The 26,721-nt window shown below is 45.2% G+C and overlaps 2 protein-coding genes across 19 annotated transcripts in view; both read left to right on the top strand.

Moving 5' to 3' along the window:
- MPHOSPH9 (M-phase phosphoprotein 9) overlaps positions 1 to 7,373 on the top strand; it is a 34,070-nt gene extending 26,697 nt beyond the window's left edge. For 6 of the 7 annotated variants that reach the window (XM_087754734.1, XM_087754735.1, XM_087754731.1 and 3 more), the window contains 5 exons: positions 149 to 269; positions 1,084 to 1,187; positions 2,023 to 2,234; positions 3,043 to 3,111; positions 4,394 to 7,373. In XM_087754734.1, the coding sequence (XP_087610860.1) occupies positions 149 to 269; positions 1,084 to 1,187; positions 2,023 to 2,234; positions 3,043 to 3,111; positions 4,394 to 4,495 (608 nt within the window). In that variant the 3' untranslated portion in view covers positions 4,496 to 7,373. The remainder of the gene's footprint in view (positions 1 to 148; positions 270 to 1,083; positions 1,188 to 2,022; positions 2,235 to 3,042; positions 3,112 to 4,393) is intronic. The other variant, XM_087754736.1, reaches the window with a different exon arrangement.
- Positions 7,374 to 8,040: 667 nt separating this feature from the next.
- The window catches only part of PITPNM2 (phosphatidylinositol transfer protein membrane associated 2), a 142,164-nt gene continuing 123,483 nt past the window's right edge, over positions 8,041 to 26,721 (top strand). For 8 of the 12 annotated variants that reach the window (XM_087754946.1, XM_087754945.1, XM_087754950.1 and 5 more), the window contains exons 1-2: positions 8,041 to 8,365; positions 24,513 to 24,612. The gene's annotated coding sequence lies outside the window, so the exon portion shown is untranslated. Of the gene's footprint in view, positions 8,366 to 17,650; positions 17,670 to 19,731; positions 20,030 to 20,946; positions 21,081 to 22,655; positions 22,675 to 24,512; positions 24,613 to 26,721 lie in introns of those variants that run through there. The other 4 variants (XM_087754943.1, XM_087754941.1, XM_087754940.1 and 1 more) reach the window with 4 other exon arrangements.

Genomic DNA, 26,721 nt, shown 5'->3' with positions numbered 1-26,721 from the left:
GGTTGCGATGCACTTTTCATCTAATTTAAACAAACATGTAGACAGCTTTGAAAAGCATTCTTTTAAGATGTAATCATCTGATCACATGAGTGGGAGATATTGCAGTGGGAGAAGTTTTAGGTGGTTAAACATTCTTTGTCTTTTGCAGCAAGAAGAGAGATAATGTTGGCACCAGTGTCTGTGACATACAGCCCAAAACGATCTCCAAAAGAAAACCTCTCTCCTGGATTTAGCCATTTGCTTAGCAAAAATGAAAACACAGTGACAAGGTATGAGTCTTGCGAATGCAACCGTGTTCTGATCACGACTATAGCAGCAGTATGTTTATGCAGGCCTAATGCTGCTGTTTCTTGTTCGTTAAAAGTCCTAGAAAATGCGTCGTGTGAAGATTTCTGAATATAAAGCTAAGTTTTGCCTTTTAAAATCTGGCAAGAAAAGTCCAGAATGATTTCCCGTCTTTAGCATTCACCAAGATGAGATGTTGGGTTTACTATTGACACAACATTAGTCAGTGACAAAGAAGTTATAGAAGAATTGTTCTGTGGAGTAAGTCCAGATCTACGTGCCACTTATCAGGAGACAAAAATAAAAGTTGAAAGTAGTATATACCTACCTGTCATGGCTCCTGCAAGCATGTTAAAAAATACATAGACTTAACTTTCTGCTAACTGTACTAGATACTACGGTTCCTATAGAGATCTTTGCTTGGCAAGGCTTGTAGCGTTTGAGAACATATTAGCTGCGAGATTAAAGTGTAGGACACGTGCATGAGGAAGAAGGAAGGTCTAGCACCACTCTGATGGTTCTTGAGGATGACAACAGGGGAGCGCAGTGTGTTTGGGAGTGACAGCCTGGCCTGCTTCTGAAAGAAAGTCACACGAATGAGGTATTTTGGTGTGTGCAAATAGGAATATGTTGGGGTATGGTACTACGCGCAGTAATCAGAAGACTTGCAATACCTGTGGGATAGAAATTGTTTTATAAAAGAATTTGTTTATTTAACCAAAAGGTGAAAAGGTAGAAAATATTGTATTGCTTGATACGTGATTTCTAGCAAGTAATTTTGTGCTTCCTGCTCTGTAGATTTGATATACTTCTGGATGACATGGAAACTGGTCCTACATCTACTTTACAGCACAGTAATCCAAGAAAAAGGCTCCAGTTTCTCTCACTAGATGATGTAGAAGGTAACCTGTCCGGGGGGGGGAAACTGTTCTTTATTTTTTTTTACCATAATTTCTTCCACATTGGTAACAGCTGTTTAAATAGAAAGCTGACACTTCACTCTATGAAGTCCAGCTTTTTAAAAATCCTCTAAATCTTGTCTTATTCCTGTAGACAGAGAAATAACATTCATGCAGTATTTTATTTTTATGTATATGTGTGTGTGCACAAACACAATGGAACAACAAAAATAATTAAATTGATAAAGAAGGGCAATATGTTTTCCTATGCTTAACTCTGTTATACAATGCATATCTTAGTAGGGTCTATATTAAGATGTACGTACTCAGTCACACTAATAAAATTCTATTGCTAAACATTGCATTACAGATAGCAAAGAGTAACTATGATAAAGCCAGTTGTGTCAGATTTTTTAAATGATTGATTGAACCAAATCTTTTCTCACTTTGGTAATCCTTGTCACAATGTTCTGCTTTTGTTTTTATTAACGCGTTTATTTAGACTAGTGTGTTCATGACAACTAGTCTACTTGGTGATATTTAGACATGTTGTACCAGTAAAAGTAATTCCTAATTAGCACAGTACAGTAATCTGTTTGCTAACCAAAAAATACGCTGTATTATAAAGATCACTTGAAAGATGACCCATACAAGTGTTTTGCATTCTTCTGGGAAGTTTGCTTAAGGCAAGCTAATGAGGCTTTGCTGGTCACTATCCTCAGTTTACAGACCTCCAAGATGACACTGCTTTTCTTGTTATTAGTTTCTCTTTCTGTCCTATGTAATAATTTCACAGACAATTACAAAACAAATAAAAAGACCCCTATTTTGTTGATAGGAAGGCAGCATTCAGGTGTCAGACACAGCTCTTGTGCTGAATCCGTCAATACTGGAATGAAGAGAGCGACAGCTTGGGACGAGAGGAGCGTAGCACAAAAATATGAGCCAGTGCTATCACCTTGTGAGGGAGACTTCAAGTACGCGGCAAGGATTAAGACTCTGGCTGAAACAGAGAGGCTTTTTGATGAGCTGACTCAAGAAAAGCAACAGGCAAAGATTATTTTTATTTTAAAGCTGTGACAAAACGTAATTGTTGTATGAGAGGTGAGGGATGTAGCCATATACCTGGGCAATGCATGGCTGAAATTCATGCACAATTTCTAGTGTTACCCTAGGAACGTGCCATTATCATTCCCTGCTCTACTTCCCATGCTCCCGTCCTTTTCTGTCCCTAGCGTCATTAAACACAGCGTGGGTGGAAGGGTTGGAGTGAATTTGCTCTCTTCCTTAATGGACAATGCTCTGAATCAGCCTTTCAAACAAGGAAGGTTGTTCTGGCAAGTACGAGTGCTCTATTCAAAATGATCCTTGAGAGGGTCTGCTTATGAATGATCGCTTTTTGTAGGATCACAGAATACCAGGTTGGAAGGGACCCCGAGAATCATCTGGTCCAACCTTTCTAGCACAATCTAGATGAGATGGCCCAGCACCCTGTCCAGCTGAGTCTTCAACGTGTTCAGCGTAGCGGAGCCAACCACTTCCCTGGGGAGATTATTCCAATGACTGACTGTTCTCATTGTGAAAAATCTACCTCTTGTGTCCCATCGGAATCTCCCTGGGAGTAACCTGTACCCATTACCCCTTGTCCTCACCATGGGACTCCTTGTAAAAAGGGAGTCTCCCTCTTTTCTATCGGTTTTGTACGGCACAGTATTACGGTAACGTAAGTTAGTGTTTAAGAACAGGACTGGACGTGTATCTGTAATCTATACACTTCACCTCTCTTTTTGTAAGATGAGTTAGGCTTATATTGGCTCTTCAAACTATAATTTACAGCTGAAGTATTTTCTGTTACTAGATTGAGGCTGCATTGAGTCGAATACCTTGTTCTGGTGGAAGAATGACCTTGCAAGCAAGATTAAATCAGGTGAAAAAGCTTCTACATATGACTGTTCTCTTAAGTTGCTCTTCCACAATCTGAGAATATATAGTGTAGATGAAAGTTCCGCTATATAGGAAGCGTGGTTACTAGGGGAATTTTTCCATACCACTGAGAATTGTTCCTGAATGTGGCTGAATTTTGAATCTGTGTGAAAGATGTTCTCTATTCTCTAGACTTTACTGCATTAGAAGATAATTGGGAAGTTGCTGCAAGTTAATTATAAACACACTCTGACTCGCTATGTGAAAGGTGTGAGTCTGAATAATTTGTATGCAAGCGATTCAGAAAAGAATAATTAGCCCTGCAAATATTTGATTTCCGCCCCCACTGCCACAAACTGACAACTTTCTTTTGTGTGAGTGTGTGTATATATATGCACCTAAAGAAAAACTGTGTGTATACTTATATATACATACATACTACATAGTGTATATTCTGCATAAGACTGTTTGTATCTTCTATTTTTTGTACATGGGATTCATTTTTCCAAATTACTGCAGGAACAGTCCGTTCTTGCGGTAACACTGAGAGGCAGCTAAAGGCAATACGTTAAGAAAATGCAGTGACTATGAAATAGATCCCTGAAGCTGTAGAGAGGATGTTGTGCTGTAGAAGAAAGTGCAAAGTTTTAGTTTTTGCTTGTTTGGTTGGGTTTTGTCTACTTGAAAGTATAAAGAGGAAAATAAGAAGGCGAAATTAAGTAGTGTCGGTGGAATACAGGAGGGTGCCGCCTTCAGACTTTTAATAAAAACAGGTGTCTCAAAGTTGTGTTTTAGAGGTCTCTGTGAAGCCTACGACTTCAGCATTTCCTAAGTTGTAATCCCAGGGCTCGTTATCAATTTATCCATTTGAAAGTAAAAGTGCATTCCAGTAAATCAATGCTGCCCCTCACCACAGTGGCCAGCTGTTTCCTAAATGGGGCTCCCCAATTATCAGCCTGTCCTAATTCCTGTCAAGTTTCTCTCATGGAGTTTCCGAAGTCACATGGAAAAAACCAAAATACCTGAATCAGTTTTTAAAAAAGGCAACAACCCACAAATACACACACATACATAAAAATAATACGAAAAGTTTGTAGGTCTGGCTCTAGTTTTTGGGTGCTAACAGAACGCTAGTAATGCATCAAAAAGGATACCGGTTGAATATAGGAATAATAGTGGTTTCTTCATTTTAGAACGGTCATTGGATTTTGTTGTATGTTATTAAATCCTTTTTTTTTTTTTTTCTTTCTTTCTTTTCTTTTCTTTTCTTTAACTGTTCCTTTTAGGAAGCCCTGGAAGATCGCTTGGAAAGGATTAATAGAGATTTGGGGTCAATACGCATGACTCTGAAAAGATTTCATGTTTTACGTACCTCTGCAAATCTTTGACAATTCCCTCTTGAATGCAGATACGCTTTTTTTTTTTTTTTGCACTAATATGTAATTATGCACTCAGTAAATGCAAATTGTTTTGTATTTTTATAGACCCTCAATAGTAGTTTTACAACCATGTTACCCTTTACAAACAGCAATATTTTGTACTTCAAACAGCCACCTATATTTCAAACATATTTTTGTTACACTTGAGAAATCAATGTTTATCCTGTATTGTAATATTTTTAGAAATATTAATTATTTTTAAATAGTGATATTCAATTTATAATAAGAATAAGAAATTAAAAGGCAGCTTGTTTTCAGAAAATGATAGTGTTCTCCTTTTGCACTTCGTTTTCCTCACCATTTTATAAATATTTATGGTATGATGTAAATATTAGCCGATAGGAAATTTTGAACTTTAATACAAAAAGCAACATGAATTACTTGTGATAAAGATAACTACTGTTATATGGTAAATCCTTTTAATTTAAACCTTGCAACATGGATATTTTTCATTGTGACAAAACGGTGAGCAATCCTTGCATTCTGGCTGGCTGGCTGCAGACTGCTGTGTGTTTTGCTGGTTTGGTTGCCGCTGGCTGTGTTAGGAAAATATTGCTCTAAATTATTTGATGTCTCCCAACAGCAGCAGTGAGTAGTGTTTGATACCGCGAGTACCGGGATTCATGAGACTGACAGCAGCCGTTCTGTCTCCCAGTGAGCAACTGGACTCCAGCTGACACTCCAGGACTGGAACTACGTAACCGAAGTTACTGGTGTAATATGCCAGACTGGGTTTTGCGCCGTGCCAGTGTTCTGATCGCGTACATTTGCAGATCAAATCCAAGCTGTATTTGTGAACATACATGCATTTTTCTTGGTGAAAAATACATATTTACTAGTTGGCATATTGCTGAATTACTGTCCAACACTGATATTTTAGTTTGTGTTTTAATATTAAATAAATGTTTAATTAGATTCTTTCCTCCTGCCCAAGAACAATAATAGGTTCTGGGATATTACAGCAGCGATAATGTAGGTTTTAATCGCATTGTGTGTTTCAAATTCTGTCCTTGTCCAAGATGTTTAGCCACCAGTGATGTGATTATAAGGCCAGAATAGCTGTCATAAAGGAAGCTTGTGAAGGTCTGATTCTAAAATTAGAGTGCTGTGTTTTAAGATCTTTGATGGAGAACCGTCCTACCCATGCACAGGCTTTTTAAAAAAAAAAATTGTATTTTTTGCAGCCACTTCTGCCTGCGCGTTCTTTTCATAAGACCAGAGTTGGGGAGGAGTCAAGGATGTTAATTACGCATTTTCCCCTTTACTCTAAAATGTAGAAATTCGGCCTGGATGCTTGGAGATAACGCGCTCAAATATACTTCCAGGTACATGAACAGATGTACAGGTTTGATGGTATTCCGTATCCTTACTTGTCATTTTTACTCAGAAGGGGTTGAGGGAGGAAAAAGAATCTTGACTTCCTTGTGCAGCTCTACTATTTAGCTGAAGAATTCTCCCCACCGTTTTAAGTTATTAACAGGTACAATTTGAAGTGTCTTTCAAAAGTAGCACTCAGTCAGCAGCATTTTTCCAAGGAATCCATCACAGGAAAATTTCCTGCGTCCACTACCAGTCTTGTTTTCTTTCATCAGCACGACAGCACAACCCGACAGAATTTTCCTGACAGACATTACAGGCAAGTCGGTAAATCAGTTCAGCTGTTTCGCTGCCTTGCCTTATAGCCTCCCTTTATCTCCACTCCATTCTTTCCAGTGCTATTCCTATCCAGGTGCTCTTTTTTTAATTACATCCAGAAAACTGAATTGTGAGTCAGAATTTATTTTTTAATCAAAAGTCCTCCTCCATCTGTTGGAGCTCTTTAGGCTATTTCTGTTCTATTATAGCATTGAAGGAAGGAGGGGGGGAATGTAAGTGTTGCTCTCAGTAAACTTCTAGGACAACCTTTCCAAATAACCGTCTGGCTTCGGGTGACCCGTTCAGCACGGTGCCTTCGGCCTGGTTCTTCAGAGGGGCTGAGATGCTGCAGTTCCAGATTAAATCAGTGGGAGGCCTGAACGCTCAGTGCTTCTGAGAATCAGACCCGAAGCATCAAAAACTGGGGCACGCGAAGCGCGCGTTTACTGTGGAAAACGTGACTCCACTTGCTGTGCGCTTTGCTGGACACTGTTTTTTGTGGTTTGTTTTTTGTTTGTTTGTTTGTTTTTTTAATTTAAATTTTAAAATTCTTCCCCTGAATGCGAGCAAATTGCCTTGTTCCATATGAGGACTTCCAGAAGAGCAGAAGCTTCTTCTGAGGAGGACTTTAGTCATCTTTCTCTTGTGTTCTTCCACCTGATACCGCTCGGCTACCGAGGCATTTATCCCCTTTCCAGACCTCCTGGGTTTTGCTGGGAGCCCCAGGCTTTGTTCTGTCTCAGGCTGCCCTTGCAAGACGCTCCCATGCGTAGGGTTTTTATGATAATAAACATTACAACTCCTTCAGCTCTGAAATTTAGCCTTTGGAAAATAAAATTTCTGTTTTTCCACATCTCTGCAAAGCAAATTAAAAAAAAAAAAAAAAAGAAAAGGTGTTTCTTTACACCTGAAGCTATCAGTGGTTCAGTCTGCTTTCCCCTGGGAACTTTGTCTCTAAAAAGAGCTGTGAGGCGGCGCAGCAGTTACTGTGGCAATGCCGGTGGTGTTCACAAACCAGACCGCGTCTGGCCCTGGCTTTGTGGGGGCGGCACGGAGGAGCCGGGACCCCAGAAGGAGCGGGAGCGGGTCCCGGTGAGGTGCAGGGGAGCCCCTGAGGGTGAGGACAAAGAGCCTGAGGCATCAGCTGTGCCGCCCTCCCGCAGCTGGGGGGTCGGAGGGATGCGGGACTCAACGAGGGCAGTGCTTTGCGTTCGCAGGGTGGAACAGAAGCGGTGAAGTGATGCAGCCTTAAAAAAAACCAAACAAAAAAAAAAAAAAACCCAAAACGCGGCAAATTGACACGTATAAAACGGTACAGCGAGTTTTGTTGCTCTGTTTCTGAATAAAATGATTGCTAAACCTTTAGTGATTTTTTCGCCAGTCTTTGCAGAGAGCAAAGTTACAGGAGGAACCAGCGCTGCTCCACTCTGCAAAAAGCCGGCTGCCAGGGTTAGAGCAGAGGCCGGGCGGCCGCTTCGCCCATCCCCGTGCAAGTCGGGCTCCGCAGCCGTTCGTTCCCCGACCTGCGGGCACCCGGCGAAGGCCCCACGCAGGAGCGGGAGCCCGGCGCAGGGCCGGCGGTGAGAGCGCCCGCGGCCGGCCCGACCCCCCGGGGCCGTGGCCGGGGAGAGGCGCCCGGCCCGCTGCTGGCGGCGCTGCGGGGGCCCCGCCGCTTCGCCCCCGGCCCGGCGGAGCGGGGCGGCCGCGGGCCCCGGCGGCGCTCCCCGCCGTAGCCGGCAGGCGGCACCCCCGGCCCGCCCGCCCGCCGTGCGGGAGCGCCGGCCCGGCAGCGCGGGGAAGGAAGTGGCGGCTCCCCGCGGCGGTGGGCACGGCTCCGGCGGGGGAATAAAGCTGTCCGGCCGGCGGCCGCCGCGGCAGGGCAGGGGCAGCGCCGCCGCCGGGGCTCCTCGCCTTCCCCGCTTCCCCCCCCGCAGCGCGGAGCTGCGGCGGCGGCCCGCCCGCCTCCGCCTCGCCTCCCCCCGCCTCCGCCGTCCCCGCGCCGCGGCAGAGCTCGGCGGGCGAGGAGCTGCCTGCGCCCGGCCCGCCCTCGCCGGGGATTATGCTAGCGGAGAGCGGGCATGTCGGCAGGCAGCGACTCGTAGGACAGCGGCAGCCGCCGAGCCGCGGCGGCACCGGTAGCAGGAGCAGCAGCGGGAGCCGCGGCCGCCGCGCCGGGAGCAGCCGGTGCGTGGTGAGGGGACGCGCGGGGGGCGGCGGGGCGGGCCCCGGCACCTGGCGGCCCCCCCGGCCGGCCCGGCCGCGCCTCGGCGGGGGCGGGAACGGCGGCGGGCCCGAGGGGAGGGCGAGGGGGCAAGGCCGGGCCCGCGGGGCGGCTTCAGCCTCTCCCGAGGGGCCGGGGCGGCGCGGCGGGCCCCTCCACGCGGCCTCGGCGGGCGGAGGAGGAGGGAACGTCCCCTGCGGGCCGCGGCGCCGGCGGGTGCCCGGCCGGTGCCTCCGGGCGCTCCCGCGGCCTGAGCGGGGTCGGGCTGTCTCCTCCCCGCCCGCGGCCGGCGGGATGCGTCGGCGGTAAAAGTTTCCCGAATAGAGGAGTAAATGAGCGGCGGAGACGGGGTCTGCGGGCGCCGCAGCCATAGCGGCACGCTGCCTCGGCTCCCGATTACCGCACGCAAAATCACGAAGGACTGGGAGCCGCGCTCTCACGCAGCCCGCCGGTGCGCTGAGGTGCGGTTGCGTTACCCCCCCCCCCCCCCGGCTCCCCGTTATGCCCCTCTCTCGCCGCGCTGGCGGCAGCGAGCACCCCTCTCCTCCGCCCCCGGTGGCGGTTCGGCCTTTGACAGCCGGGGCCGGGCAGCCCCCGCACCGGGCGTTTCGTAACGGCAGAGGGAGCGGTGGCGGGAGGTCGCGGCTGGACGCGCAGGAAGCCCTGCCGGATGCCGGGGGACGCTGCCGGCAGCCCTCAAGCGCCAGACGTGTGAGGCCGGAGGGGACCCTGCCCGCGGGAGCGCCGTCGTCCCGGCCGCTGCCCTCCTCGTCCTCCTTCCTCGGTTACCGCCTCTTTCGGGCTGGAATTGCAACCAGTTCAGCTTTGGCGGAGGCTCCGGGTTGGAGGCTCGTCCTGCGGTGGGGAAGGCGGTGGCCTGCGAGGCCTGGCCGTGAGGAGGGGGCGAAAGCGCTGCCCGGGGGCGGCCTCCCCGCCTGTGGCGGGAGAAGAAGGCTGAGACCCGCCGCGGCCTTTGACTGACGGCAGCTGAGGAGGAACCTGGTGGGGTTTCGGGGCTGGAGACCCCGCTGCGGCCAGGGAGCGGCTGACTGGAAACGGGCCCCGCTCCTGAGGCGGTGCGTCCCCTCGGGAGGGCAGGAGGGGGAGATTTTTCCCCTTTGGAAAGAGCAGAGCGCCCGCTCTTTAGCTGGACGATGGGCTGCAAGAGGGCAGCCTCTCTGCTGGGCCGGGCGGTCCCCTCCCCTGGCCTCCCCATCCCTTGACGGACGGGGCCCTGCCTGGTGCTCCCTAAGGGCGCTGGGCTCCGTTCTGGGGTATGCTGCTGCCCTGCGGCAGCGGGCTATAGCGTGAACAACTTTATCCGTCTGTCCAGCTGCAGGAGGGCTAAACCACTTCCCTCACCTCTTCCCGGAGTGCACGGAGGTGCTCGGCCTGGGGCCGGAGCGCCATTAGCAGAGCCCGGAACAGGGAACCCCTCGGAGCAGTGCCCTGTTCAGTCAGCCCCACAATTCAGTCCTGTCACGTTTTATGTTAAGATGCCATGACTGAAGCAAAGTTTATTTAAATTGTGTATTTAAGGGGAAAAAAAAAAAGTTTCTTCCTGTGTTAGCACCTGCTCTAAAGTGAGAGCTTCCATCTTCTGTGTGCTCTGTGCATCTGGAAGCAGCTAAGCGGGTAATACGGTGCCAAAAAACATCTTCAGTCTTTGAAGACATAATCTGCATATACTCAGCTCTGTACACGACAGCGGTTCAGCAGGACAATGGTAAGAGATTAGTCTTTGCGGACATCAGGACTTAAATAGGAGGTGGTTTGATTGCATGTCGAAATATCTATGGCCTGTAGGACTCCTTCTCCACCTATTGCATACTAATTCCCCTCTGTGCCCACATCTTCTTCCTCGTGCTGTATTTTTATCGCGTAGTTTATTTTTGCCATGACTGCGTTGTGCTCCCGAGTAACACAAGAAGACTGACTGTATTACAGAGTTCGGCACGGGCTTCTGAGTGATTTTTTTCCACTGTTGAGTAGGAGACTGCTGTTTGTAGGGCAGCCTTTTTTCCGGCCTTTGGCAGACCTCATGCCTGTGATGGTCAATAGATCGCTGCATCGCTGGTTATTCTGACAGGTAACCCGCTCGTCGTCTTGGCCCTGGGCTGCTCTGTAGTTGAAACGCCTCCTCGGGATATACAAAATAAAGAATGGCCAAGCATGAAAGCACGGTTGCAGGCTTGTCCTGGCTTGCTGTTTTTCACAGGAATGCTGCTCCGTGGTCCTTGCAATGTATTTGGATTGTGGCAGCATCTCTGAGAGGTAAGGAGAAACGAGCAAGCAAGGGCTGGAAATGCAGCTTGTTGTGCTGCTTGCTTTTGATAGAGCAGACTTCTGGTAGGCTGCTAGGTTTCATTAATCATATTTAAGTTTCCATCACTAACTTTTAATTAAAAGCATGGTTGATACCACTTTAATGAATGTACGGATGTTAGCCGTCTTCGTGCATAAAAATGCTTTTTAATTCCCTTACTATTCCCTTTATGGCCCTTAGATGCTTTTGTTACCATTTAAACAGCATACAGTAGCAGCTGTTTATCTTCTTAATATAACTTTTTCTTGCATCTGTGTTCAGGAAACAGTAATGGTTTGAGTAAACAATTCCCTGGTATCCTTTAACAATATTTTTTTTTAAGTAACTTGGCAGAAAGGGTCGTAAGTGATGTCTAAATGGTGAACTCTTGCTGACAGTAGCCTTTAACCTGACATAACTCTGCTAAAATCGTTACTTGTTCCTCATGCTTACGTGAGGTGGTGAGGAAAGTAAGAAGCCCTCAACGTATGACTTCTGTATGATTCTAATGACCTTAACAAGGATCTTTCCCCAAAATGATAACTTATTAAAATATCCTTTCTATTTTGGTTTGCTTCTGATGGTGTATTTCAATGCGTTTGTCGCTTGTTGTGCATCTAACAGCCCGAGCATTTATTGTGATTTACCATCTGGCATGTGGGAGTTTTATCTAACTTCTCATTTTAGTTGACAGCAACCAGTTTGGAAAGACCTTGTCCTGAATTTTTTTTTTCTTTTTTAAATAGAAATTCTCAAAACTTGCAACTGACAGTGGTGCTGGGGGGGGTTTGAATTTAAATAAATAGTCTCTTTTTATTCACAATTTGTTACTGCTTCTGTGAGTTGGCCAAATAGAGAAGCAGCACATCCTTCAAGCAAGCTAATTTGAAGAAGGTTCCTCCAATCAGTCCAAACCAGCATTAATCTGCCGCCTACATTCAAGTGAAAACCTTGTCGGTCAGTTGCTGCCTTGGCAGCCTGACTGGAAGGCTGCAGAAAATGGCAAGTGAAAGCTGATGCTTCCTCCTGAGTGCAGTTTGACTCGTGCCAATCATGCATATTGACGGTAATGTCCTGTTCTAGGACCAGCACGACCGATTGAGAAACGGGTTTTTTTCACAATATGTTTTTCTTTTAGGCTTCCTCTTATTTGGGAGACATGCCTCATTTCAAGGAGAGGGGGGGAACAGACATCAATGTCTGTCTTCTCTTTGTTTTTATTTTCTCAGAAGGAAAAAGCAACATCTAAAACCCATGGTTTTCTTAATAGCCAATTTTTCTAAATGGTGAAGATGCCTTCTAATTTAATTTTAAAGCTGGCTGACATAGAGTATGATGCAATTAATATTTCTGTTTATCTCCCCGAATTAGTAAGATATGCCTAAATTTAATTTTGAGCCTGAAAGCATCTTATAAACAAAAATGTTCTGTAGTATCCAGTGTGAATGGAAATGGAGTAATTAATTAATGTGGGGGGAGGGAATAAATAAAACACTTTATTTTTAACCTTGTTTCCTGGGTGTTGGAGGAAATCCAAATGCCACAACATTGTACTGGGGCAGAGGAGTCTGTCTGAACTCACCCACGAACTGAAAGGGAATGTGGCTTCTCTAATCATGGTGTCCGTGCCAAGAGTCCTACGAAATTTTACGTGAACAAAGTAATAAATGATATTTAGATGTTCTTAATCTAAGAAGAGCAAAACAATTTAGCATTGAGTGAACTCAGATCCTATCACTTCACGAAGTTTTAATCAGCACAGTGCCAAGTCAATACGCAGAGCTCCTGAAGTCGTGCTTGTGCATTTTCCACAGGGAAGGGGTTTCGCCTGTGTGACTGTTTCAATGGTGTGCGTTTAATTAAAAAAAAAAATCCCTAGAAGTTCATAGCAAAATGCTTTAGTAAATTCCACTGGGCAACTTAGAAACCAGTTGGGGAAAAAAAAAGTATCTTTCTTGTTGATGGGTGGCTGTGGGGAACCAGGGGACCTCCTGAGAGCATCTGGAGACAGAGCTGCTTCCCACTGCCCTGCAACACTGCCCAAGTGTGTTTGACATGGGGTCAAGCTTCAGAGGGGAGATGAAATAAGTTGCTTAGGAAAATGGAGATAAATAGTTATTGAGTGTACATGGGTGCAGGGAGCTGCATGATTTGCCTTGAAAGAGCAGGAAGAAATCTCATGAGCGTAGGGCTAAAACCTGCGCTGGAGAGCTTGGGCATGTCTGAGGAGGTCCCAGCAAGGAGGTGCTGGCTTTGCAATGACAGACCATCCAGGAGGAGAAATGTAGTGCCTTATTGAGAGGGAAAACAGCGTCTCCTGCATGTGGGCTTCCATATGCAAGGGGTGGTAACAAGGGTACAATTATCTTGGGCTTGGTGGTTAACGCAGCCCAGGTCAATGAATGGTGTGGAAAGCTGCATCGAAGCCGCCAGCCCTGGCAGGGTGCTCTCGAGTTCAGGAGCGAAGGTACCGGGGTCATTGCTCCTGGCCGCTGCCTGGCGGGAGGGCACATGCCAGCACTCTGACTCCGCAGCCGCAATGCCACGGAGGGCAGGAACGGAAAGCAAACACCTCCGCTGATTAAGAAGTGTGCTGGGCAGAATCCAGCCGTCCGGGTAGGAGTGTGGGCACCCTGAGCAGCGGCTGGGTCTTCCAACAATCCTTCACAGCAGAGGCTGATCTTCGGCTTCTCCTTACCGAGCTGGTGCTTGAGGACTCCAAATCAGAATTTTCTTTTGGCTTTTAAACAGCCTCCAGAGAAAATCTTGCCCAGACAGATTTGAAGAGCTTCAGCATCCAGAAATCTGCATCCTCGTGGACTTCAAGCTTTTTTTCCCACCAAAAAACCCCACCCTGAGCACCGAGTATCTTGGATAGCGAGGACTGCGCTCAGCTTTTACAGTCTCGACTTGGTCGTGTTTGGACAGCTGAGATTGGTGAGCGCTGTGACGTTGTAATCGGGAACCTTAAAACCCTCCTCTGCAGGAAAGCAGTTGAGCTTAGGTTGGAGGGACTCCCTCGACACAACGAGGGAAAATAATTCGCCATTCATCCTTTAAATGAAGCTGTTCCTTTAAACAGCTCAGTCTCCTGTCAGAGACCAGATACAGGGATTTCTACTGGGTTTTGTTTAATTTTATTTTTTTTTCCTTCAACAATTCCTATAGTCTGGTTGGGGCTGGGGCAGCAGAGCTCCAGGCAATCCAGTAATGAAACAAGAGGTAGTTTGCTACTAGCTGGAAAGGCGCATCTGACCGTTGCAGCGTAACTAGGAGGACTTGGGAAAGATAATAGTGAATGAACAGCCGAAAGTTTTGCGATCCGTCATCGTGGCGGCGGTTCTTGTAATGGATAGGGAAGTTAACTCTGATTTGTTTGGATTGCTGGCACTTACATAACGGAGGCTCAGCTTCGGGACACTAATTCGAGCATATTAGCTGACTTAACCCACAGAGCAATGACCTGAGAAGGCGTTTCTCTTTAACAGCACAATGACTAAGCCGGAGCATGCAATCGTATCAGCAAGTTGAGCACTTTTGCATATCTTGGTACTTTAGGGGCGAGGCCGTGTTATCTCCAGCTCCAAAGAAGTTTGATATTTGCATGACTTAAGTCTGGATGTGTAGTGGGGCCTTAATTCCATTATGTGCTTTAAAAGGTTACGGAAGGATTTCAGGTTTTTATAGTACAGCCCTGGTGAACTGCGGTTCAGCTTCTGCTGTGTCTTGTATGGGTTACTCGTCAGGAGTCGGGTGCGGGACTTAGTGGATTGCTCTGAGGCTTTTTTCAGATGATTTGGGTTGGAGTCAGAGTTATCACTTCACAGGGAACCCTGAAGGGCCGCGGGCATGTCTGAAGAGGTAAAAAATAATGTGCTGCCGTCAGCCACTAGATGTTTGGAATGAACAGCAAAACAATTTTATGTATGTATTTATATATAGACATGCGGTGTAGTTATGTTTTATGTATGTCAGAAGACAATTCAATGGGAGTAACTTCCCTTGTGATTGTAATTTGTTTCAAGATCAATACCATAACTTAAATAACCTCCTAAAGGTAGAAACACTGCAGAAGCATTTTCTCTATGTGGGTGGCTTACCTATTTTAATGCTACTTTTTTTTTTTTAAAAGAAGGAAATAGACATTTTATATTTATCATATCAGATGAAATTGAAATCTAAATATTTACATCTTTTTACTGGATCTGAGGTTGAGCACCAGTTGTAGGCGTTGCCAAGCTGTTTAGTTGTCTCCTTCAAGGAGTAGGTTGATTTTTTTCAGGGTGGTGGAGAAATGGAGCCTCACACTCCTGTCTATTATCTTCTAGCCAGTCTCTGCAGCTGGAAATGCTTCCCTCCGTGGGCTTGGTGACCTGGCGTTACATTCGGAGGGTGTTCTAGCCTAAACATGCTGAAAGCTAAACACGTGTTATCTCCAGCAGAACGCAGAGTTAACTGCAAACTGTGAAACCGGAGGGGGAGTTCAGGATACGAGTATGTAAATAGCTCGGAGATGTTTTGTGAAAAAGAACAGAAGGGGGAGGAAGGCCTCTCGCTTGCTTTTTCTCTGCCATCCTCATCTCCGCAGTAGTGCTCTCCGTGGCTGGCTTTCAGTGCTCTTCACAAGCAAAGGTGGAGGATCGCTTCTCTTTTAAACAAGGGTAAACCAGTAGCAGACATCTGAAATGTTGCAGGTTACAACTCGGTAGAAGAGACAGTAAAAATCCCCGAGTTTTCTGCTTCTGGTTTTGCTCTGTTTTCCAGTCCGACACTCAACCTTCCTGGGCTGTGCTGGTGAGGTGGCTCATCTTGTAAGGGACCTTGTTTCCAGGTGGGCTGTTATTTTTGGGGCAGGGCTAGCATGGTGCTTTTAGGCTTCTGATCCACCAAAGCAAACTGATGGAGAAGGAAAAGAACAGATAGCTTGTTTTGGTTTTCCTCTCTCCCTTGTTTTTAAGCATCATTTATCCAGACTCTTGGGACCCATTATTTGTCTAACCTGTATCTGGATTGTAAAATACTGTTCCAACTTTTAACTTCAACAGATGGTAAATGTCTTCCAGCAAATATCCTCAAAAATGTGTTTAGCATGGACACCATGTGTCCTTTGTCCGTTCTGGGACTATGGAATAATTTTTAATGTTGTCTTTTGCTTACATTTAATGCCTATAAATAGGCTTTTCAAAAAGGCACATTTATCTAACACGCTACCTCTGTGAGAGGGAAGAGCATATTTGGGCAAGCCTACTTGAAGGATTAACCTTTTTAGTGCAGCTTCTGTATGTTGCTCTGGCTTCCCAGTTTTAATCTGTCATTTTGTTTGGAAGACCAGGAGATGGTTTGACTTGCCTTGCTGAGGGTGTGCGCTCTGGTATCTCCTCTTGATGCTCTGCTCAGAGAAATAGTGGAATTGAAAATGTAGCATCACCGTGTCAGGGTGTGAGAGGGAAAGGCTCGGGAGAGTAAAACTTTTCGGAGTTATACAGTCTTACAAACTGATTTCTAACAGCAATAATTATTTGAGCAAAGCTGTAAGGAAAACTGCTCCCTGCATTTCATAGGTGCTTTTCCTTCTGTGCCGGGCCTTCAGTGGACCTCATTAGGTCAAGAGCCAGATCTACTGCATCATGTCTGCAAAAACATCTGGGCTGTTTAGGTGGAGAGCATGTAGGGGAAAGAGCTGCCTTCCGTCCTGCTTCTGTCCTCCATACAACTGCCCCAGCAGAAAAGGGAGCTTGACATAGAGGGAGATTTCACTGTCTGATGGAGCAGCTGTATTATCAAAGGTAGATACACTAGAGCACTCCTCCCCCCTTATGTTGTCTGTGAGTCATTTTGCTGACAGAACTTGCGTTTTATTCCTTGTTATCAAAGTAGAACTGAAAAAAGAGGTAAGAATGTTTTTATCTTAAACATCATTACCAAAAATCCTCAGCTAAACTGTGTTGAGAGACTTTTTTTATTCCTGGCTTAAAGGCAAGAGTCTGATTTGACTTTTAGACCTCCCCTTCTTCTTAAAGCAAGTTTATGGCCACCAGTAGCTAGGAGAGTCAGCTTCTGATTATGAACACGTTCGGAGCCACCAAAAAAACCCAGTTTGACAACTGTTCGAGAACCACCTTTTTGATATTCCCGTCAAGTATTCTGCAGAGGTCTCTTGCAGCAAACTTGTAGATCTTGTAGATGTCAGTCTTTCCTGCATATTTTATTTAACTTGCTGTTCAACTTTCTAGAAGAATATATGCAGATAAGCTTTTCAAAGCTTTTTAAAAATTTAGTTTTATGTAGAAACCTGGGATCAGGTTAACTAATCCAGGCAAGAGTTAACTAAAACTGCTTGTGCTGTGCTGGGGGAGTGTAACAGGTTGGTGCTCAGAGCACCTTGCAGAGAAGTGCTTTTTGCTTTTGTTTGGGTTTTCTTGAGGTTAAACCCCTCTTTCTCACCTCAGTTTCTTGCTTTATGCAGCCCAGGTGGATATCTCTGGAGCTGCTGAGCATCAGAGGCTGCAGCCAGGTGAGGCATACCCAGCCTGCCGCAGGTGGAAGCACTGCAGGTGCCAACCGGGGTGAGCTGGGTGCGTCTCTGGGTGCCTCTCTGGGTGCACAGACTCAGCCGGGGGAAGGCAAGGGAGACTAATTGGTGCTTGTTTAAGCTTTATCCTTGCAGTCTGTATGGCAGCAGCTGGCCTGAACCGCCTGGCTTGGATAAGTTGAGCAGCTACTAAAGGCAGTATAAACACAGGCACACACCACAGAGCCCAGGGGCTTAGCATTGCAGTTATCGTAAGGTATTCCATCTGGAGGTGGAAAAAACAGCCCTTACAGGGTTTGTTTATCTCGAGGATGGCAATGAGTGCAGAGTGAGTGACATATTTCCATTTGACTCATCTGTTGTCAAAATGGTGACACCCTTGAGTCACATTAAAAATGAGACCTTGTAGCTGAATTGGCACATTGTTCTGGTAAGCTCAGAGCAGGTGTTTCTCATTTTTTTTTTTTGTTTTTGTCCTTGTTAAGAAAATTATTTTTTTTCCCCTCCCTGAGATGGGATGAAATTGATGAATGCTATTGCTAATGTTCTCAGTTAAAAATAACAGGAGAACCTGATTCAGGTGGAATGCTGGGTGTTAGCTGTAAAGATGTTCAAATAACCTGCTTTACAACTATATAAAGCCCTAAAAACAAAATTAAAAAAAAAAATAGTGCCCAGTAGCCAGATGGTTGGCAGAGAACACCCCACGATCAATGAGGCAATATGTAAATATTTTCAATCATTACCACAGTACTGCTGTGTTGACATTGAAATTCAAAGTGCTATTCCATGGGACTCCTCATTGATCAGCAGATGAGCTCTGATAAAACGGAGGATAAAAGCACAATACTGAGGATTATTATGGATTGTGGGTTTCCTTGACAAGGACAGGCTTCCATCACGGTCTACGAATGGATTTCAGACCCTCTTTAAGCATGTTACTGAGACACCGTGTTTCTTCCCTGGCTGTCAAGTACTGATTAAACGGTGTATTATTTCTTGAGCTGCTTTATTTAAGGTGAAATACTACATAACTGACTAATTTTTCTGTGCTAATTGCCACATTTATATGGGAAGGGGCAAGGCAGAAGCTGATGTAGAGTTCTCTGCTTGAAATATACCTAGCTAGAAGTGACTGGAAAGTAATATAAATCAAATGGTTGAATTAAAATAAGTTTTTGAAAAGAAGGTCCTCCTGAAAGCAGGCTGTAGAGACCCTGTCTGAGTGATTCACCTAGAAATCTTCACAGGGGTGATAGCATTCTCATGCATAAAACATGAAGTGCCTTTAGCATACACAGGTGCTGAACCCACCAAAAAGCTTTGTCTTTTTTTTTTTTTTTTTTTCTCCCCCCTCCTACCTCCACTTTTGTGTTCCTGGGAAAAAATCTCATAGGTTATACTTCTCTCAGAGGGGAGTTTGAAACTTGACTCTAAATAGATGCTTATAAAAGCTGTTTTTTAAGATCTGAATCTGTAAGTGCCCAACTCAAAACAATACCACACCAGCCTGGAGCAGATGCTGCTGTTTGCAGTTCCTGGGATCCCACCATGGAGGCAGGAGATCATCCTCTGTCCGGGAAGATGAGGTGTCCTGGAGGGCATGGGGAACAGCTTGCCCCTGTCGATGTGTTAAATGGGAACTCTTCCCACTTGGCATAGGCTGATGTGAGGTTCATAAAAATCTTGTAAGGGTGCATATAGAGTGTAGGGTTTGTTTGGGGTTTTTTTTAGTGTATTTTTCTTGCAGCCTAATCAGAGCAATGGGTGTAACAATTCACACCCCAGTCTCCCATTTCATATAAGGGAATAATGACTTTTAACAAAGGAGGGAGAGGGCTTTGCAAATGAAAAGCTCGTTATAGCTACAGCAAGGTCCAGAGCTCAGGCAGCTTTCTGGAAACATTTTGCTCTTTGCTTTCTCTCCCTTCCCCTTGGGTCTGGCTGCGTACAGCGAGGCCAGGACCCTGTGCTCCATATGGAACGTAACCCCAGAGGCACTTTGGAGGGTCCAGATGCTACAAGCATCAGGCAGGGGAAAATGGTCTAGGTGCCTTTCTGAGCTGCTCGTGTTTTCTAGTTAACTGCTGCATTTATTTTGCTTGTTGATTAATTTCCTGGCACATCCTGCAGCCTGTTCCTCTGATTACAGAGTTCTTCAGGATTTTGAATTTATTTGCCTCTGGTCTGTTGCTTTTTAGTTGCTCACTTATATATACCCTTATTATTTTAGGGTGACTGATTGATATGAGAACAGAAAACACCTTCTCGGAGGATAAAGGACTCTTCTGACTCTCCGTGGTCTGAAACTGATGCTTCCAAACCACGGGCATGCAGTGTTTGACCACAGCTGACACTTGTTAGGGCTTAGTATTTATTAATGCAGATTGTGCGAAAGCAGTAGGCTGAGTTAAAGCAGCTGTGGTGTTTGCTAGGAACAATTTTGCTCGTTCATTTATCCCTGCAAGACAGTGCTGTCAGTGTCTCTGACTTTGCAGAAACAGCATGCGAGTCTTGCTTTCTGTTGCCTTTGCCCTTGCTCACCAGGACTCTGATCTCGGGCGTGAGGCCAGTGTGTTCTGGTCTGTGGTTGTCACCAAGTGCGTTTGTTCAGGTAACGGCGAGGTGGGAGCTCTGCCTGTCCCACCAATCTGAAGTGTTTTAGTGGTGGCAGCAATGGTACCTCTTAGGAGGAAGGACTGAAAAGTGGAGCGCAATATATCAGTTAAGCAGAGGAGCCTTCAGAAGCCAGCAGAAAGCATCTTATAATTAATTGCCCTCCATGGAAAGGTAAATGCTAGTTCTGTTAGTGTAATGTAGTGTTTTCAACGTTTGTGCTAAAAATGAGCCGCTTGCCACCTGCAGTGTGGCACCTCATCCTCCTTGCAAAATGTATTTGCATGTGAATCTGTCTACTAATAGCTGTGGTCTGCTTTCATGTGCCTCCCCTGATGAACTGTGGTGCTGCTCCAAAGCCAAATGTGGTCTTTGCATGGGTTTGGTTCCAAGTCCCTCCAATGCCCAGAGACTTCCTTGGAGAGATGCTTCCCTGAAAGCCTTTCGAGGAAGGGAGGAAGTTTGTAACATTCATCTTAGCAAATCACCCATGATAAAAATGTTCTTCTAGCCTTTTGGCAACGCTTCCATTAACTCACATCTCACAGTGTTTTTGTTGGGTTGCTTTTTCCTGGTGGTTTGCTTTGGACAAATATGTCCCTTGTTTAATAATGCTGAAGTCTCTTGCACTTCAGTAGTATAATTTTAAAACAGAAGGAGTTTTGACTCTGTGTTTGATTACCACTTATCGCAAAATGTTTCTGAAATGCAGACAGGGTTAACTATTATCAGTCTAAAAGAGGCTTAAAACTGACAATTTTTAAGTTTAAATTTTGCATTGGTAATCTGTTCTCACACCTAAAAATAAGTAAATTAAGAATAGCATCAGTGAGGCCTCTGCAAACTGCAGTGACTTTAGAAAATGATGACTTGGGAATACAGTCAAGGTGAATTGTGTATGAGTATTCCAGAAAACAAGTTTTGTAAATATGTCATAATGTCCTAGACTACATTAATTATCTGTTACTTTCAGTGTTTACTGTAGAGAAAATGCTGGTGTTTACGTTTTCCCAAAGGCAACACTTTCAGTTTCTGTTGTTCAGAAATGTTTTTGCTTTTAATCACTTTTGATTTCAGTACTGTTAGCAAGTGTGTAGAGAACTCTGTCTTTCTCTTTGGAATAATTGCTTCAGACTTGCTGTCACTGAAAATAAGTTTTGTGGATTGGGGAAGGATGACAAAAAAGGAAAAAAACTCAACCCTGAAACAAAAAAGAATACAGCAGGTAGGAAGACTGATTTTCTTAAATTGAGGAGGTTTTGTGTCTGGTCTTCCAGGTTTGCAGAGCTACCCAGTGAGGCTTTCAAGATTGCCCCCACAGTGGGTCAGCCGCACACCGAAACGCTTTCTGAAACTGTGGGTCCAGGCCCCTGCTAATTCTGAGAACTGCGCTCTGCTCTGCAAAACCAGTGAAACGGAGCAGGGCTCTGGGCTGACTCCATTTCAAAAAAATTATTTACTGAAGCGTAGGTTATGGTGGATGTTGGAGGATATTGTCTAGCATACCCAGCATCTATAGGAACTTGTCTAGCTTGTGAAAACGAATGTAGAATGGATATTGACAAATGCTGATGCATTTGATGAGGAGCAAATTATTGTATAACAATTAAAAAGAAACTCAATCAGACTAGATGTATATTGCGTTAAAAAAAGTATGTAGATATAATTAATCCTTTTAAAAAAGAAAGGTGATGTGAGGATTCTTGTTTACTTGCAGATCAGTATGGTAGAACGGCTAAAAGGACTGATGAGACGCTTGATTTCCTGGAAAAGTGTTAAAAAGTTCAAATGCAAAGCAAGATTAAAATGTTGTATTTGAATATATTTCCATCATACAGATTTGAATAGGTGATTTAGAGAGAAAATCCTTTGGGCTTTAAATCATCGCGTTGTGTATAACAGTAGGGGAAGAAGCACTTTAAATTTCCCTTTATGAAAAACATTTTTACTTAAAGGATTCCTTAAGAATATAGTGGGTTAATTCTGTCCCAAAGCGCACACAAATTCTTGACACAAGTTTATATCTATCAAATCTTCAAATATTTTTCTTTAGTTGATTTCAAGATGTAATTTTAAAAGCAGTAATGATTTTCATTGTTAATTTTGTTGTAAGCCTGCAGAGCTCATTTTATTTATGATCTGGTCTTGACTGTATTAATATTGGGAACAAGAGCGATGGTCAATAAAAGAAAACTAAGGTTCAGCTTTGTAGTACATTGCGGTCGTATTTGGGTGACACCAAGAAATGGCATCTAGTGAGTACGTAAGACAACTGCATCTCCGTACGTGTGTTACAGATACCGAATTGTAGCTCGTCCTGGATAGTTGGATCGGGTTGGCTGTTTGTACGTGGTGCTTCCAACTCTGAAAGCGCCTGGCAAAGCTAAGCAAATGCTGTAATACCCTTGCGTGGCAGGAATGTTTCCTCTGTGCTGTGCACGAGGACGCAGATGTGTGGTGGCTGCTTTGAGACCACAGTGGAAAGCTGTACGTGAGCCAGACCTGGCAGAGGGGAATCCCTTGTCTTTAAAACTCAGATCATCAGACTCCTAAACCTTAGGTCTACAGACTAGACCTGTAGTTTCCAGCCCAGACAGATCCACATCTAATAGTTGCATCGCAGAAGGTTTTGGGGTGGCTTAAGCAACTTGATGCCCAACTCTTTCAACTTTTTTTTTTTTTTTTTTTTAAAGCCAGCCTGGGAAAGCAGAAGTGGCATTTGGGTTCCATGCGACTGGCTCAGCTGTGAATCAGCAAATGACGTTAATAAGCATTTGTGGACTAAATATATTTTTAAGCTGTCTGCCTGCTTGCTCTTGGTGAGATCTCCGAGATTAATGGTCCTGAAATGTTACTCACATTTGCTTTTCCTCCAGGATGAATTTGACCTGTGCAAGCACTATTATTTTTTTAAATTGCTGTGCAAGGAGGTACAAGAGTAAAGAGCGGTTACTTTTTTCTTAATTGTTGGTAACACATAAATCTGTCTGTTAACTGAAGCAGGGTATTGCAGCTAAAGATATCAATGGCTTTTCCAAGCATTTCATGTTCTTTGGAGCAGGGAGCAGAATACATTGGTGGGGTTTTTTTTGTTTTGGTTTTGTTTTTGGTGTTTTGGTTTGGTTTGGTTTGGTTTTTTTGTAAGTCTTTGTTTCTGGGTGCTGGTCTTAAGGCTTGGATCCAGGTCCCGATCAAGGAGATGCCTTTTTTGTGTGGATGTGGGCCCAGATTTGCATGTTTTGGTGCAAAACACAGCTCCTGCTACGTGGCAGGACAGCTGTGCCCTTCCTGACCTGAAGGGGAAAGGAATATTTCTGCTGCCGGGGAGTTCAGCGAGTTAAAGGCAGGTTTCATCTGAGCGGGTGGTTTTCAGGAGCGTGTGGGAGCCGCTGAGGCCCCGTCCTCCCTGCACACGTAGCCAAGCTGTCTTCTCGTCTCTCTCGGCTTCCTGAGGCCGTGCTGGCTGCCCGTGGGTCACTTGTCGGAGAAACGGCTGCAAATACTCCAGCCTTCCCCTCTCCACCTGCCCGGTTAGGCCTTGCGCTACCCAGAGCCCTTGCTCTGGTCTGGCTGTTCCCTGGAGGACAGCAGGGGCAGAGAAACCAAAGATAAGCCGAGAAATTAAAGAAGACCTAAAGGAACTTGAATATACTTGAATAAGAAGAGAGGGGAGCGATGGCTGGGAGGGGGGAGCACACGTGTGTGCCCTAAAGTGCAAACCAGATGCTTTAAAACAGTTTCCAGTGGTTGGAGGTAATGATGAGACTCTGCCTGAAGGAATCTCTTAGAAAGAGCTGCTTGGCATAAGGAAGCAAACCACATAAGCTGCTCAACAGGTAACGGTTACAAGTTCCTTCTGGCCCTCAGCTCTCCTGACAAAAATCAGCCTTGGGGGAAAGGAGGTAGCTGATGGCTGGAAAGTGAGGTGTAAATGGGCTGCCTGGGGTTGACATTTCCCAAACTGTGTGGGAAGGGCGCTGGATCCGTCCTCCTGGGCGCTGCCAGCTCACCACCCCTGCCTTTGCAGTCCTCTGGGCCTGGCTGCACCGTCCTCTGCGGCAGCCATGGGAGGTGCCTTCCCCTCACTCCTCCTCCAGGTGTGGAAGGACTTGTGCGGTTTATAAAGGCAGCTGCAGCTCTGTTTCCACCCTCAAATGTGGGATCATGCCTGGTCTCCGGGGAGCTATCTGGAAGAACGCTGCGATGTGATGTTTTTTGTCTGTGACGGTGTCCCCTTTGTGGAAATCGTTCAACACCCTATTTAAAAGGGAAATGCTTTAGGGGCAAGTTATGGTATTGTACCGAGGGAGCACATGAGAGTGGGCAGTGCAACGTGCGCACGTGTGTGTTTTCTTTTTTCTTTTTTTTTTTTTTTTTTAAATTTCCATGAGTTAGAGATGACGATGACTCATGGCTTGGAACGCACTTTAAATCCCTGAGGTGCTCATTGCCGCCTACTATCACGTATTGAATTTCTGACATACCGGAGGGATGTCTGCAGAGAAACTCTGATGTGCAATTATAAAATGTTGTAGCTTTATGTTGTTTGCATAGGAGCCATTAGCATGGTGTAAGTGTGAAAATAATGCAGCTTTATTCTTGCTGTTGATTTCCCATGGGCATGGCAGTTAAGCAACTCTGTTTTATCTTTCTCTAGGATGTTGACACATGTGGACCAACAGTGACATCCTTTTTCAGCAATGCTGTCTTCACTCCCTCCTGCATTCAGAAGCACCTAGAGAGATTTTTTGCAGAAGGTAGGTTCTGGCATTTCGGCTGGATGGCTCTTCTTTTTTGTTCTATATTAGAAAAAAACATTTAGATGTTACTAGGGAGAATGGTAATGAGTCTGACGGATACTAGCTTGCTGCTGGTAAGAGAGGGGATTAACCTTAGCTTGGGTTCCACTTGAATAGATGCTCAGGGGAAACGTGATAAAATGGAGTCTGGAAGAATGGCTGGATGAGTTGCCTTTGAGAAGGGCTTGGCAGTCACAGGACATGGTTGGCTTAAATGGCATAGAGTATTGGCAATAAACCTCTTTTTAAAGAAAACTCGTGCTCCCTGCTGTTTTCTGCTTAGTCAGCATCCTTGTTTATTTAAAAATCTTTCAAATAAATAAATTAAAAGGGAGAGTGGCTTCACAGGATGTGCAATTAACATAAATTATTTTTGTATATTTAAATCTTGTGTGAGTCTTTCCCAAAAAAATCTTAACCTTGTTCCATTTTATTTGTGTTGAAATAAACAGTGTGCAGCCTCTGGTACTACAATAAAATTGTTGATAATTTCTACCTTTTTTTGCCCTCTAAACTTTCAGTTTGCTTTACATTGCCAAGAGGATTGACGTGCAGAACTTCCCCAGTAAAGACTGTAGATGGGGGAGCAAGCACCCTGTGGTGTTTTTTAACAAGGAAATATTAAGAGATTTTATGCTTTTTATGAACGTGGGTACCCGCTACTCCCTTATGCTGTAACCTTTGGAGCATTGCTTGTGGGTTCACTGTGTATGGTCCAGCTCTCACCAAACCTCTTTTGTGTTCTAGAAATGTAATGTTCATAGTGTTAAATCTGCCTACAAAATTAGTGGCTGAACAGGAGTTTTTCAATAGATGGGGTGTTGGCCTTTAGCCTGACTGTGTAGTTTTGCATCTTCTTATTTTCCTCCAGTACATTCTTTACCACTCAATTTTTTTTCCTCTGTCAGAAACGGTGTTTTTAACTCTTAACTCCACCAAATGTTTCTCTTTGTGGTGATACTGTGGTATAGCAACTTTGCATTTTTGCTGCTGGATGCTAAAACTCAAAAATTGCTGTTTTTTGTTTTAAGAGCAACGAATTGCTGGGAAGAACAGAGGGAAGTATAAATGAGTTTGGATCTGAGACTGTTCTTATCAGACTGAAATGTGTTTTCAGTTTCTCTGGATTTATACCTCAGGGTCACAGCAGTTACACTGAAACTGCAGTGACACCAGCTCTGTGCTAACATGTAATATCTTTACCAGAAATCCTTGAAAATGAAGGGTGATTTGAATACCTTAATTATCTCCTGTCGGGAAATTGGCTTCCAATGAATTCGTCACCATTCCCCATGTCGATTCCTTCCCTAAAGCCCCTCTGTTCAGGATTAGCAGAGCCGAGGGCCAGTCTGGGTTGGCTGCTCCCAGTGCTGCGGCTTGTCCCTCTGTGGGATACCTGATTTCCTCGGGAGAGAGCCCGGCAGCTTCTCTTCTGCCTACCGCAGCTCTCAGAAGGAGCTGCAGGCAGGTCTCTCTGGGAACAAAAGCTGCTGTCAGCAGCTTTAACAGAGGAGTTTATGCTCGTAGAGGCATTAATTGCCATGTGAATTTGTGCTCCTGTGTTGAGGGAGAGCGTCTATGCCCCAAGAGCTTTGCCTCCCTTGCTTTAGATCATGCACTCCCCCTTTGCTCCCCTGTAGGCTGTGGTAGAGGAGAGCGTGTTTCTCTGAATTAGTGGTAACAGCAAAGAAGAAATGCAATCCTTAGCAATGTTAAGGGTTTGCTTTGCCCTGAGGCTGTGGCTTTACTCATTTCGCTTTCCTGAAGGACTTAATAGGGCTGAGATCCTCGGTAAGAGAGGCGCCCAAGTGGTCATTAATTTCCTGGGCAGGTGAGGGGAAACTGCCTTCAGAATTGTACTCACAGCAAAATGAGGCCGTGCAGCTTGCGTCACTAGAGAGCAAGTAATGTCCGTGGATTGGCAGGTAAGGAACGTAGGGAGAAAAATGGGTTTTAAACCTCGTCAGGGAATGCAGTGTTCACGAAAGCAAAAAGCTGAATAGCAATGTCCAGGAAAATGCTGTAGGCACCGGGTAATTTTCCCCTCTGTTCTGCCAGCATCCCTGT

Source organism: Nipponia nippon, unplaced genomic scaffold (genome assembly GCF_047370975.1).
Source record: "Nipponia nippon isolate SJK-2023a ecotype South Korea unplaced genomic scaffold, ASM4737097v1 scaffold_18, whole genome shotgun sequence".
Taxonomy (NCBI): Eukaryota; Metazoa; Chordata; class Aves; order Pelecaniformes; family Threskiornithidae; genus Nipponia; species Nipponia nippon.
Note: the sequence above shows the minus strand (reverse complement) of the source record. Positions and strands in the feature narration are given on the sequence as shown.